This window comes from Asterias rubens, chromosome 9 (assembly GCF_902459465.1).
Source record: "Asterias rubens chromosome 9, eAstRub1.3, whole genome shotgun sequence".
Lineage (NCBI taxonomy): Eukaryota > Metazoa > Echinodermata > Asteroidea > Forcipulatida > Asteriidae > Asterias > Asterias rubens.
In genome coordinates, this window is record NC_047070.1 from 12441384 (window position 1) to 12454992 (window position 13609).

A 13609-nucleotide genomic window follows, 5' to 3' on the forward strand; every position below is an offset into this window, starting at 1 on the left:
ACTCACAACTCCGACGGCCCAACTCACAACTCCGACGCCCCAACTCACAACTCCGACGGACAACTCACAACTACGACGGCCAACTCACAACTCCGACGGCCCAACTCACAACTCCGACGCCCCAACTCACAACTCCGACGCCCCAACTCACAACTCCGACGGACAACTCACAACTACGACGGAGGCTGTCCTCTATGGAACACCATACGTATGAGATTGCAGGTCTCTGAAACGCTTGTATCTCTTCGCTCTAACATTCCTCATGAATTTGCTAGGAAACCACGTTCCCTCACTGAATTGGACCGATGGAAAGCCACTGAATTCAGATTGTTTGCGTAGCGTTAATGTAGTGTATGGATAGTACGCCAGGCCTAATACGGTTTTGTTTTGCAAACTAAAACAAGGAGAACGTCTTGTAGCCCCATAGCCTTGAAGTGTGACGTCAGATGTTCAGGCTGAACGTCTTGATCGCTCGGCCCCTCAGCGGGGGCCGAGCAACAACGTCTTGCACCAAGACTAGAACGCTGGAGGAGATTGGTTCAAAAGAGGGCGCTGTTATTAATTTGTCTGTGCAAAAGAAGCAGGTCAATTAGAGGTCAACAGTTCTCCGTGCCATCCATCTGTCCAAAATACAACTTAACAATTTAGTTTGGCAAGAAGTAAAAATGAATTCTTCTCCCATGCAGATTGATTGTCTTATTCCTACAGTTCTAGTAATCATTGCTGTGTTGGTTGGAGCAATTTTATTTTACGTGAGTAAGCTTAAGAAGTCTGCTGGTGGTGGTAAGTAATTAATATTTATTAAAAATAATTGAGAGAGACTCCCCAACCATAATATAATATTAATATCCTCCTCTTACCAGTTTTCACGGTATTATGCCTTTTTCTTTGAATTGGGAAACAAATAATGATGCGATATATCAACCGATGCCCTAATTATCTTCATTTGTTTATATTAAGTATGCAAACATAAATTAAAACTTGATGGACATTGAAATGTTCTCACCACACACCGATCTCCAATGACTTCAACTGGTCCCATTTGTTTTTCCTGTTTTCACGGCAAACGAGAAAGTATGGTTTCCCGGTGAAGCCATACATGGAAGAAACATCTGCAGTGACTACAAGTGTTCTTTGAGACTCTCTGTATGACTATATAGCCAGCAGTTGTCTTAATTTTATTCCCAATATTTTTTTATTAAATTTTAAAAATTACCATGGTAACTTGCAAAAAAATTAAAACAATAATAAAAAGTGTGAATAATTACTGGCTTTCAAAGCTGATTTATTATTTTTATTATTATTTTTTTATTTCTTAATATTTATAATAAAGCGTATAAATAAACAGTGATAATTGAATCAACAAGCTGATGTTTAAATGTTAATATTAATAATAATATTGATATGAGGGTTAAAAAATAAAAATCTCCAAAAATATTAGAAAATGATATAAGGCACATGGCTTCTATAAGCCTCTGTATTTTTTTTCCAGAATGCTCAGCAAAATATTCAGTCACATGGTTTGATCATCATGAATTGTGAATTGAAATAGTGTTTGATGAAACTTTTTCGGTGGGCAAATATTTTTATTATGGCCTCAACATTTTGACATATTTTTTGTACCTGGTAGAAATGCCTAAAATACCAAACTTTTTGCATTTACAAGTGCAAATAACCAATGGAGCCTTACGTGTTGGTCAAGGGAGAGGAGACTCTTTGCTTGGCAAATAAAACCACAACATTTTTATCTAGGGACTGTTTACATCGTGCACAGATTTGCCACGATTTTAATTTAGGGACACCTCGAAAACAGGACCTCCTACGATATCATAAAAGACATGATCATGCCCTGCAAAGTATCCTGGTGTCATGTGTTTTCAGTAGGATAACAGGAAAATTGTTCACAATCAAAAACTGAATGTTTTTTATTTTAAATCATCTATCCAATTTTTTAACAATAACACTTACACTTCATGGTGTGTTGAAATTTTTAAAGTTTTGGTTTTACGTTGCGAGAGACAGTCCGCCATTAACAGTGCTTATGCATGCACGACATTGGAGTAACGTCATATTTTTCACACCTTTCATTGGTTGGTATTTTAGTGAATATTCAGAAGCTAGTATGGCGTGCAAAATAAATCAAAAATATTATTCAATTACTACTTAACAAATTTAATTACATTTTTGTCCTTTCAGGCATTATGGCTACTATATTAGAATCCAGAGATATCATAAGGCATGAAAGTAAAACACCCCACCCCCCCTTGAAGCACACACACTTCATAACAATCCCTTTTCCCCCATTTCAGACCAGTAATGTTTGGTTTCAGGAGATAAGAAACCAATCTATGATATTTTCTCTTTAATATAGACTTAATATATATTACGCTAAATCAGAATTTATTACAGTATGCAGTTAATCAAAAAAAAAAAAAATCCACATATTTTTCACTTAAATAATTTTAATTTTTTCCCCATATTGGCACACCATAGAATCCCAAAAAGTAACCACCTCACGTGATCCATCTACTGACTAAAGCAGAATGAAACTCAATCTTGCAGATAGTAATTTTCGTTTGAACTTTCGATGTTTCTTTGACTCATTTGAATGTTGGCATAATAATGCACTAGTGATTTGTACAAAAAATCAATCATGTTATAAATGTTTGAGCATAACCAACAACAGGAAACTTTATTCTCAGCATGATTAAGCCTGATGAAAATACAAACCGTGAGTAAACTGCATAGCTTCTGTCACCAGTGCAGCTTGCTCAATCTCGCGGTAAACAAGAATCAAAGTTGGGGTTCGAAAACATATGAGGGTCGAAAACATATGACGCTACGATACAACAATGCATACTCTCTCTCAGGTATTTAATTGATTGATGGTCTACCATGACTGTCTTGGTCTAGGACTCTCTTAGACCCAGTAACTGTACTCCTTTTTCGAAATTTTTACATTCTCTGTCGTACTAGCTCGAAAAAAAGGAGTACAGCGCCCCAGTTACTGGGTCTAGTAGAATAAAGGATGCTAGATCCCAATAAAACTGTCTGGTTCTGGTTGATAACCAATGCGCACAATGGTTGAGATCCAATTCAAAAATGCAAATGTCAAAATTGTTTGAAATTAGTACAGAGCCCCAGTTCCGAATCCTGGGTCTAGGTGGAAGCTACTGGCTGCAGTGGTGGGTACTCCTACCTAGTCCTACTCCTAGAACTACATGATGATGAGGTTCATTCCGCTATATTGTAGCAGAATGAACCTCTAGCTAGTTCTAGGACTCTCAAGTACATGTAGTACTTTTACTCGTGATAACTTTCCTCACATGTCACAGCGCTGCCATTTTTTAACTAATTTTTACAAAAAGGGATATCTCATTCATTGAGGTAAATTAGATACCATATTATTTTATATCAAATGAAAAAGATGTGGCGCCATACAGAAACTTTTCCCTACTACGTACATGTAGTACATGTAGGACTAGTACTACTTTACCAGACTAGTATTATTAAACATGGGATAGTTTTACATAACTTTCTAGATCTGCAACAACACCAAATTGTATTTTTTTTTTTAGTCCCAACTTGGTTTAAGAGAATTAAATAACTAACAGCAAACTTTGAGGGGTGTTATTTCCACACAGTTTGCAAGTTTATTGAAAACAAAACTCTCCTTCAATACTTTCACTTTAAAATTTTAAAGGAAGAATGGTCTTATATGAAATAAAATCACAATGGATTTAGTCAGCAAACTTCTACTTCTTGATTTGACAATGTTCAGTTTTGAGTTAACAGTAACTACAACTTACGGTTTTCAATGCGTCGTACTCTTGGATTATGCTGGTTGGAACTGCTTGCCGGGCTGCTTGCCCTCATACATGTGTTGGCTGGCTGGCGGCAATGCCGCGATCAAGTTTTAAATGATTTGCCTCAGTGGCTGAGTCCACTGAGCTTCGACTTTGGCATAAAAATTGTATGCCAACTGCTGCACAAATCTGCCTCAGGAACATGCACTGGTTGGTGGCTAGAGCAGAACCTCACACACCTTCTTACTCTCAGGTTTTGATGTCAACTGACTTCTCACAGTATTTGCACAAAGTTCTTTCTCACTCACTTTCGTTGTTTTCAGCCACACCCTAACTAATTGTAGCTGTTTCGTAGCGCAGCGCAGCGCAGCGAACGAAACACCTCTTGTTTTCGTTTAAGTTTTTTTATTTTTTTTTATTTGTCTTTTTCAGAACCAAAATGTTCTTCGCGCTGTTTTGTACTTTTCCCATTAAGCGATTGCATTGGAACTTTCAGAGAGGAAAGGTATTCATGCAATGGTCAACATGTTGTAATTGATGACATCATCACCTGTCACATCATGTCACCTTAAATTTTTCTATATAAAATATTTGAAAATCTATAACAAATCACCCACAAGTGACCGTAGGTTTCTGTTTATGGGATTGGGTTGGAATAAAAAAGATTTTTCTTTGGTTTTTGTAACCCATATATACGATGATGTGTGTAGCACTGTATACTCAGTACTTTCCCGTGTCATGTGAAAAAAATCACAGGCATATTACTCAGATGGGAATCGAACCCCTGACCTTTGCAATTCTAGAGCAGTGTCATACCAACTAGACCACCGAAATTGCCCGGTAGCTAGAGGCAGTTCTCATCCTACGTTTTAGCAGCGGGTACTGCAAACGATTTAATGGTAAACTTGCATCGGGGATAAAGAATATTAATTTTGGTTTTACCCCAATACACCGATGTGTGTAGCACTGTATACTTAGTACTTTCCCGCGTCCTGTGAAAAATTAATATTCTTCATCCCCGATGCAAATTTACTATCTATTAAATCGTTTGCAGTACCCGCTGCTAAAACATAGGATTAGAACTGCCTCTAGCTACCGGGCAATCTCAGTGGTTTACATGTAGTTGGTATGACACTGCTCTAGAATTGCAAAAGTCGTGGGTTCGAAACCCACCCGAGTAATATGCTTGTGATTTTTTTTTTAATATTCTTTATCCCCGATGCAAATTTACCATTTAATAAAACAAATCTTCATTTTATTTTGTGTGCATGACCCACATGACCTCTACTTCTGGTCGAAACCGGAAGTGCCTTTTAAATAATTCAAAAGTGGCAAAAGTTATTAAGTTGCTTTCAACAATAATAGTGTCTAGCAAGGGCAGCGTGGGCAGTTAAAAAAAATATCGATGACGTCACATAACGCAACAGGGCAGTTCCACAGTCTGACGATGTCGGACGTACATTTCGGGCACTTTAACAGAGTGTAATATTAAAGTGATATAAATAACAGGAATTTCTATTCTGATTGAGATTTAAGGTAGTAGTTATTTTTTCAAAAAATTATTCATCCACATCTTTGGATATGTAGAAGCCATTCGCTCAAGACACCATGGTGTGGGACGTACTCAGAGAAACGCCTTTTTATGGAAACCAATATTTGTAGTTCAAACTCTGTGATGAACTTTGATGCATTTTTTTCTTATTTATGGATTCATCAGACCTCTGTTAATACACTTCACAATAAGACATTTGTTTTTTAAATTTGAATTTTAAGAAACGGCGATTAAAATATTGGTGTCGGACGTACATTTCATAGTGTTGAATGTACCTGTCTGAAATTGCATAAAAAAATAGCCTATACAATCAGTTCAACTTTTCACTTGTAATGCAAGTTGTACATGATATGAATATCCTTTTGCATTGCTGTGGCAACCGAAAATGGGCAAAAAACCCCAGTTTCAAAATGTTGAGAAAGAGATCCATGCAAAACAACATTTGGTCAAATATACATGTACATTGTAGATTGGACTTGTAATTGTTAAAGTTTAAAGTTGGTGGGTAACTGTTGCCAAGGTCAAAGGTCACAAAAAATGTTGAGTGAAATCTGTTTTGATATTTTCTGTCAAGAACCAACTTTGAAACCTTGCCAACATTTTACTAAATGAATAAGAGCTCTATCCTTACTTATGTAACCACATGTACAGTATTTACCAAAATAGTGCAAAATCAAGCTTTTCTGATATTAATTATACGTACCAGTGGGTTTTGGAAATGGAAATTAAATTTTTCTGCAGACTAAAATTATTGTGTAGAAAAAAAGGAATGGGATACAGGTGTTTTGATGCTTTGTATGTTTTTTTAAAGGCCTTCAAAAAGGCGTTTCTCATATTTATTTCGGGGGTGTCGGATACGTACATGTACTGGTGTTGAACGTACAAACAAAATGTACGTCCGACACCAGGATTTTGTACAATTAAGAAGATTTAAAAAAATATATATCTGTATGTATAGATAGAGGGTATCAGTTGTGCTTTATAATGGAAATTTAAACAATTTCTGCCAACGGTTGAAATAGGGAGATTAAAATTCACTATTTTGGTGTCGGACTCACATCGTAAAAGTAAGTTTCCTATTTTTATTGAACATCATAAAGAAAATTTTAGGTTTTTTCCCCATCATTGTGTTGTTACTAAAGCAAACTTCAAACAGGTACAAAATCAAAACAAACACTATTCAATCAGGATAAAAACATGGATTAATTCGGCAAAATATTTTTGTTGAGCCAATTTCACTATTTTTCAGTGTTTCAGTATTTTTTCAATGAAACCCTAGTTAAAGGTTTAAAGAAACATTCCACCATATGAACAAAGTTACTAATGGTATCCAGCAAAAAATACTGTGTGTGTGCAACAAAAGCTTATTTCAACAAAAGGAACATACATGTACCACATGGTTAACACTGGTGCATCTAACAAAACCACAGCCTGAGTATGTGTACCTGGTGATCTTAACTAGTTTGAGTAATGCTAATAAGACTGTTCCATTAATTGTTTTTAAAGGTCAGTTAAAATAAGGACTGATTCATTTTATCTACACGTAAGTAACAAAATAAAGGAACAATTTAAACTACATTGTGACAGAGTACAGAGCCCCGGTTACTGGGTCTAGCTCCACTTAGTAAGTTCGTCCAAACTTAGAGTATGCCACAGCAGCCTGGGCCAAACATAGTTAAAAGAACTGTCAAGCCACATCAGTCTTAGACCAACATAGTCAAAAGAACTGTCAAGCCACAGCAGTCTTAGACCAACATAGTCAAAAGAACTGTCAAGCCACAGCAGTCTTAGACCAACATAGTCAAAAGAACTGTCAAGCCACAGCGGTCTTAGACCAACATAGTCAAAAGAACTGTCAAGCCACAGCAGTCTTAGACCAACATAGTCAAAAGAACTGTCCAGCCACATCAGTCTTAGACCAACATACATGTAGTCAAAAGAACTGTCCAGCCACAGCAGTCTTAGACAACATAGTCAAAAGAACTGTCAAGCCACAGCAGTCTTAGACCAACATAGTCAAAAGAACTGTCAAGCCACAGCAGTCTTAGACCAATATAGTCTAAAGAACTGTCAAGCCACATCAGCCTTAGACCAACATAGTCAAAAGAACTGTCAAGCCACAGCAGTCTTAGACCAACATAGTCAAAAGAACTGTCAAGCCACAGCAGTCTTAGACCAACATAGTCAAAAGAACTGTCAAGCCACAGCAGTCTTAGACCAACATAGTCAAAAGAACTGTCCAGCCACATCAGTCTTAGACCAACATACATGTAGTCAAAAGAACTGTCAAGCCACAGCAGTCTTAGACCAACATAGTCAAAAGAACTGTCAAGCCACAGCAGTCTTAGACCAATATAGTCTAAAGAACTGTCAAGCCACATCAGCCTTAGACCAACACAGTCAAAAGAACTGTCAAGCCACAGCAGTCTTAGACCAACACAGTCAAAAGAACTGTCAAGCCACAGCAGTCTTAGACCAACATAGTCAAAAGAACTGTCAAGCCACATCAGTCTTAGACCAACATAGTCAAAAGAACTGTCAAGCCACATCAGCCTTAGACCAACATAGTCAAAACAGCTGTCAAGCGACGGCAGTCTTAGACCAACATAGTCAAACGAACTGTCAAGCCACAGCAGTCTTAGACCAACATAGTCAAAACAGCTGTTAAGCCACCGTAGTCTTAGACCAACATAGTCAAACGAACTGTCAAGCCACAGCAGTCTTAGACCAACATAGTCAAAAGAACTGTCAAGCCACAGCAGCCTTAGACCAACAAAGTCAAAATAACTGTCAAGCCACGGCAGTCTTAGACCAACATAGTCAAACGAACTGTCAAGCCACAGCAGTCTTAGACCAACATAGTCAAATGAACTATTATTATTATTATTATTTATTTGACCTCAACAAATACAAGTACATCAAAAAGCACAGCAAAAGTTAACGAAAAGCAACGAACCAATCAAAATAATAACGAATACAATAAATATACAAGCAAAAAGCACACAATAAATATAAAAAATAAAAATAAAAACCCAGAACAGAACATGACAGGAGGGCAACTAGATGAGCAAAAAAAAGGAATGAATTTAAGAGGAGCATGCAGGCATGGGGAGTAAATCAACTGAGGGAAACAACTGGACAGACCAACAAGGAACAACTTATGTGGGTCAGGAACAACAAAAGTAAACTTGATTACTGTTGCTCGGAAGCATGTTGTCCCATGCATAAGTAGCACTAATCCAGAGGATCAAACGAAACACAATGGACATAGAACTGACTTTACAACAATAGTGATTAGGTTCACCATGCCTGCAAGCACCAGCAAGTTAAAACTAGTTAAGAGGTGGGGTTTAAACAGACATCTCTAAGTTGGCGGAGAAATGTCGGCAGAGGAGAGATTACAGCAGCGTCCCGAATATGTGAGGGGAAAGTATCCCATAACCTTGGAAATCGATGGGAAGGTGAATTGAACAAAGAATCTGTGCGAGCGGAGAGATGGCAGAATTTAGAGTGTGAGGATGACGTGGATTGATGACGGTATTTTCACTGAGAGATTCGCAGTATGAAATGCCGTGCAAGACCTTAAAGACAAAGGAGCTCAGTAAATAATTACGCCTGTGTATCAAGGGGTGCCAATGGAGCCGCTGCAATCTGTCTTCGTACGACATTTCTCCTCGCCTTTGGCCAAGAGCAAGACGGGTGGCTGTTCTTTGAACTCTTTCACGTAAATGTTGTTGAGATGAGGTGTAAGGGTGCAATGCTGGTAAACCATACTCTAGGATTGGGACAACTAAAGATCTATACAAAGAAAAAATGGCTTTAGGTGAGGAACCCCTGGCAACTGATCGGATGAAACCTAAGAGGCGATTTGCTCTAGCTACTATGGATGAGGTGTGTGTTGCCCAGGATAGGTTGGAGTCTATTGTGAGACCCAAGTATTGAAATGATTTGACTGCTTAAGTGGATTGTTGCCTAATTTGTAGATTGGAGGGTGGATGTGTCTGCTTCTAGTGATATGCAAGACTTTGGTTTTACCAGCATTAAAGTTCATGTCATTGTTATCACACCAGTTTTTAAGTCTGTCTATGTCGAGTTGAAGTGTTTTCATCATCAGGGTTTTGTATGGAACGGTATAAGAGAACGTCGTCTGCAAACAATACACAGTTGGAGGAGATTGAATAAGAAATGTCATTAACAAAAAGATTGAACAATAGCGGTCCGAGTACACTTCCCTGTGGTACGCCAGAAGTAACACCAACCCATGGAGAAACCCCGCCCCGGAAGAGGACACGTTGTCTGCGACCAGTCAAAAACGACCTAACCCAATGCCACAACTCACCCCGCACATTAAACGATGTTGCCAGTTTTTCAAGCAAGGTGTGATGCGGCATCGTATCAAAGGCCTTTGACATGTCTAGGAAAACGGCATCTACTCTTGGGGGGGCGGCGTTTATCCAGGGTAGATGACCAGGAATGCATGATGTTGACCAGTTGGGTGACACAACTTCTGTGCTTCACAAAGCCATGCTGATTAGAGTTGAGGAGGCCAAATGCGCTCAACTGATCATTAATAGCAGCAGATACAATGCGCTCGAGAACTTTACAAAGCACAGAAGTAAGAGCAACCGTTCTATAGTTAGTAACTAATGACTTGTCGCCCTTCTTGTACACTGGCCTTATGTTAGCGCATCGCCAATCATCAGGTAATTGTCCTGTGCTCAACGATGCACTGAGCAACGAACAAAGAGGGTGGGCTATTTCTGGAGCAATTTTGTTAAGGATATTTGGCAAAATACCATCAGGTCCAGGAGATTTATTCGAAGGGAGCTTTTTGAGTGTAGCGGCAATTTGGCTAGCAGAAACGGAAATATGAGATAACTCAGGAATGTGAAGTGAACATCGCGGGGGATTGTGGGGTACAGGACCTGATGGTTTACAAACAGAAGCAAAATAATCACTGAAAGCAGAGGAGATTTTGTCAGGGCAAGTCAGCTTACGATTGTTGTGATTAAAGGATGGAGGGGGAGGAGATTGTTTACGGCTTCTAACAAAGGACCAAAACTGACCCCTGTTATCGTCACCTTCGAACAATCTATTTACATATTGCCAGTAAGCCTTACAGGTGGATTTCTGAACATTGTTACGAACAGATTTGTACAAGTTCCAATCAAGGGAACGACCAAATTTGCGAGCTAAATTGAAAAGTTTATGTTTTTTGTTGATCAAGTTCTTAAGTTCACGAGTGATCCAGGGCGTGTGACGGGACTTGCGTTTGGTAACCTGTGGAATAGAGTCTCTGATAGCTGTTATGTATATGTTATACCGCCCTCTTGTGTTGGTAACTATAGGCAGTTGCCACGCGGGCAGCCATCTTGTATTACATGTGACTCCTGAGAGTTAGAGAACATGACCCAATGATACTACAACAGAAATGTGTCTTTTGTCTCTATTTATAAACTATAAATAACATGGTGTCAGAAGTAGAGGTACTTCGCCTGATCTACAAGGATTCCAAGTGCAATTTCGCGAAGGAAATTCTGGAATTTGAACTCTGAAAACGGAACTTTAGAACGAGTTTCCACATCAACACTTCACGACGAACGTGTGCGAGAGTGAATCGCCACGCGACGCTGTACGCTGTGTGTGAACTCCATATTGCTACATGGAAATAGGTTGTGTACGTGTGACTATAATCATCGGACTGAACTATAACTTACGATTGCAAAGAGTATCATATGAATGAACTTGGAGGTGAACTGTTAGTAGTAGTATACATTTTAGACATAAGATTACGAAACACTTTCTCATGTGTTTTTCATGTGGTGTTGTTACATGAATCTGTATTCCCACAGAACTTTGTTGGATTGTTTGATTGAGATATTGTGAATTTATTGCAAGAGTATTGAACTGTGCTATTTTCTAGCTAATTTATAATGGAAACTGATGCCCATACAAGTTCTAGAACGAGGGTTCCACTGCCAAGACCCTTAGATCTCCAGTCTGTCAATTTAAAAAGCAGCTGGGAAAAGTTTAAACAGGTCTGGGACAGCTATGAAATCATAACGGGACTTGATAAAGATAGTGATAGGGTGAGGATAGCACATTTCATCACTGCAATAGGTCACGATGCCCTAGATGTACACAATGGTTTACCATATAAGACTGAAGATGAGAAGAAGGATTTCACTGTAATTTTAAACTTATGGGAGAAATATTGTGTAGGGAAGACCAACATAACATATGAACGATATAAGTTTAATTGTTGTGTTCAGCAAAATGAGACGTTCGACAGTTACTATGTGCGCTTGCGGAAATTGGCTTTAACATGCGAATTTGGGCAACTAACGGATGAATTAATCCGTGACCGGATTGTCTGTGGAATCACAGATAATGCCACCAAAAAGAAATTGCTCCAAGAACCAGAACTTAATTTGAACAAATGTCTGGATTTATGCAGAGCCACTGAAACATAAAAAAGTCAGTTGAAGATAATGTCGAGCGATCATGTTGCAGAGACAACTGTGCATGCTGTGAATAAAAGGAAAACGCACAAAATGCAAAAGACACAGGCAAAGAATGAAACTATAAATTGCCGTTATTGTGGTCAACGTCATGAATTGATCAAAACCGAATGTCCAGCATTTGGGAAAATCTGTAAAAAGTGTGGAAAATCTAACCACTTTGCTGAAAAATGCATGACCAGCCAGTTTAATCAATATCAGTCTGGCTCTAAACTCCAATCCAAAATGAGGGGCAAGGTTAACGTTGTACAAAGTGACAATTCATCTGAATCAGAATTTGAGGATGAGGTTGAACAGTGTTTGTGGCTTACTACTGTTGTCATGAACGAGGAAGTTAAATGTGTTGATGAACACATAAATGCCCAAAACACCAAGAAGATATATGCTCTGATGAAAATCAAAGGAAACCATAGAGCAACTAAGTTTCAAGTGGATTCAGGAGCCACATGCAATGTCATACCAGAGGCAAACCTTCCTTTTGGTACTGAAATAAAAGAATCAGATCAGAAGTTGTCGATGTACAATCAGAACACTATGCCGGTACAAGGAACTTGTAAACTACAGATCAGAAATTTAAAGAACAGAAAGAAGTATCTGGTACCATTTGTTGTAATTAAAGGGTGTAAGCAAATGCCATTGTTAGGATCAAGTACTGCTCAACAAATGAAGTTGATTGAAGTTAAACATGAGAATATAGCTGTAACTTTAAGTGAGAACTGTACAGTTAAGGGTGATACTCAAGTCGCATACACACTTCATGATCACGCGCGGAACAACGAACAAACTTTATCGACTCACACATGCAAAACGAAGGAGGAGATCTTCAGAGATCACGCTTGTGTTTTCACTGGATTAGGTCACTTGCCAGGAAAAGTGCGTCTACAAATAGAACCGGACTCACAACCTGTGGTAATGCCTCCACGACGTGTTCCCATCGCAATTAAACCTAAGTTAAAGGAAGAACTTGAAAGACTGGAACATCTGGAAGTCATAAAGAAAGTTGAAGGACCAACAGACTGGGTTTCCAGCTTGGTAAATGTTATAAAACCGAGTGGTAAACTGCGTGTCTGTATCGACCCACAACATCTGAATCAAGCACTCAAACGAGAACAATATCCACTGCCAGTCATTGATGATGTCCTGCCCAAGCTAGCAAAGGTTAAGATTTTCAGTAAGGCAGACTGCAAAGAAGGATTTCTCCAGTGTGAACTTGATGAGGAGTCATCTCATCTTACTACATGCCAAACACCATGGGGCAGATATAGATGGTGTCGACTACCTTTCGGACTCTCACCTTCTCCAGAACTTTTCCAAATGAAATTGGATCAGTGCCTCGAAGGGTTGCCAGGTATTCACACTATCGCAGATGATATTTTGATCACAGGCCAAGGTGAAACTTACAAGGAAGCAGAAAGTGATCATGATGAGAATATGACACAATTCCTCAATCGCTGTGAAAAAATGAACATCAAACTGAACAAGGCCAATTTTGAATACAAGTGTGACGAAATCACATATATTGGCCACCGCCTCACAAACAAAGGACTCAAACCGGATCCAAACAAAGTGGAAGCAATTCTGAACATGGGAACACCAGCAAATGTTGAAGAAATACAGAGATTTGTTGGCATGGTTAAATATCTAGCCAAATTCCTACCAGATCTGTCTGACATCAGCGAACCACTCAGACGACTAACACATAAAGATACTGAATGGTGTTGGACAGAGGA

General features: G+C 38.7%; 1 protein-coding gene across 1 annotated transcript in view; it reads left to right on the top strand.

The window, feature by feature from the left end:
- Positions 1-201: 201 nt before the first annotated feature.
- LOC117294869 (DDRGK domain-containing protein 1-like) overlaps positions 202-13609 on the top strand; it is a 33961-nt gene continuing 20553 nt past the window's right edge. Inside the window, exon 1 of the mRNA XM_033777410.1 lies at positions 202-783. Coding sequence (XP_033633301.1) covers positions 666-783 — 118 coding nt within the window. The 5' untranslated portion in view covers positions 202-665. The remainder of the gene's footprint in view (positions 784-13609) is intronic.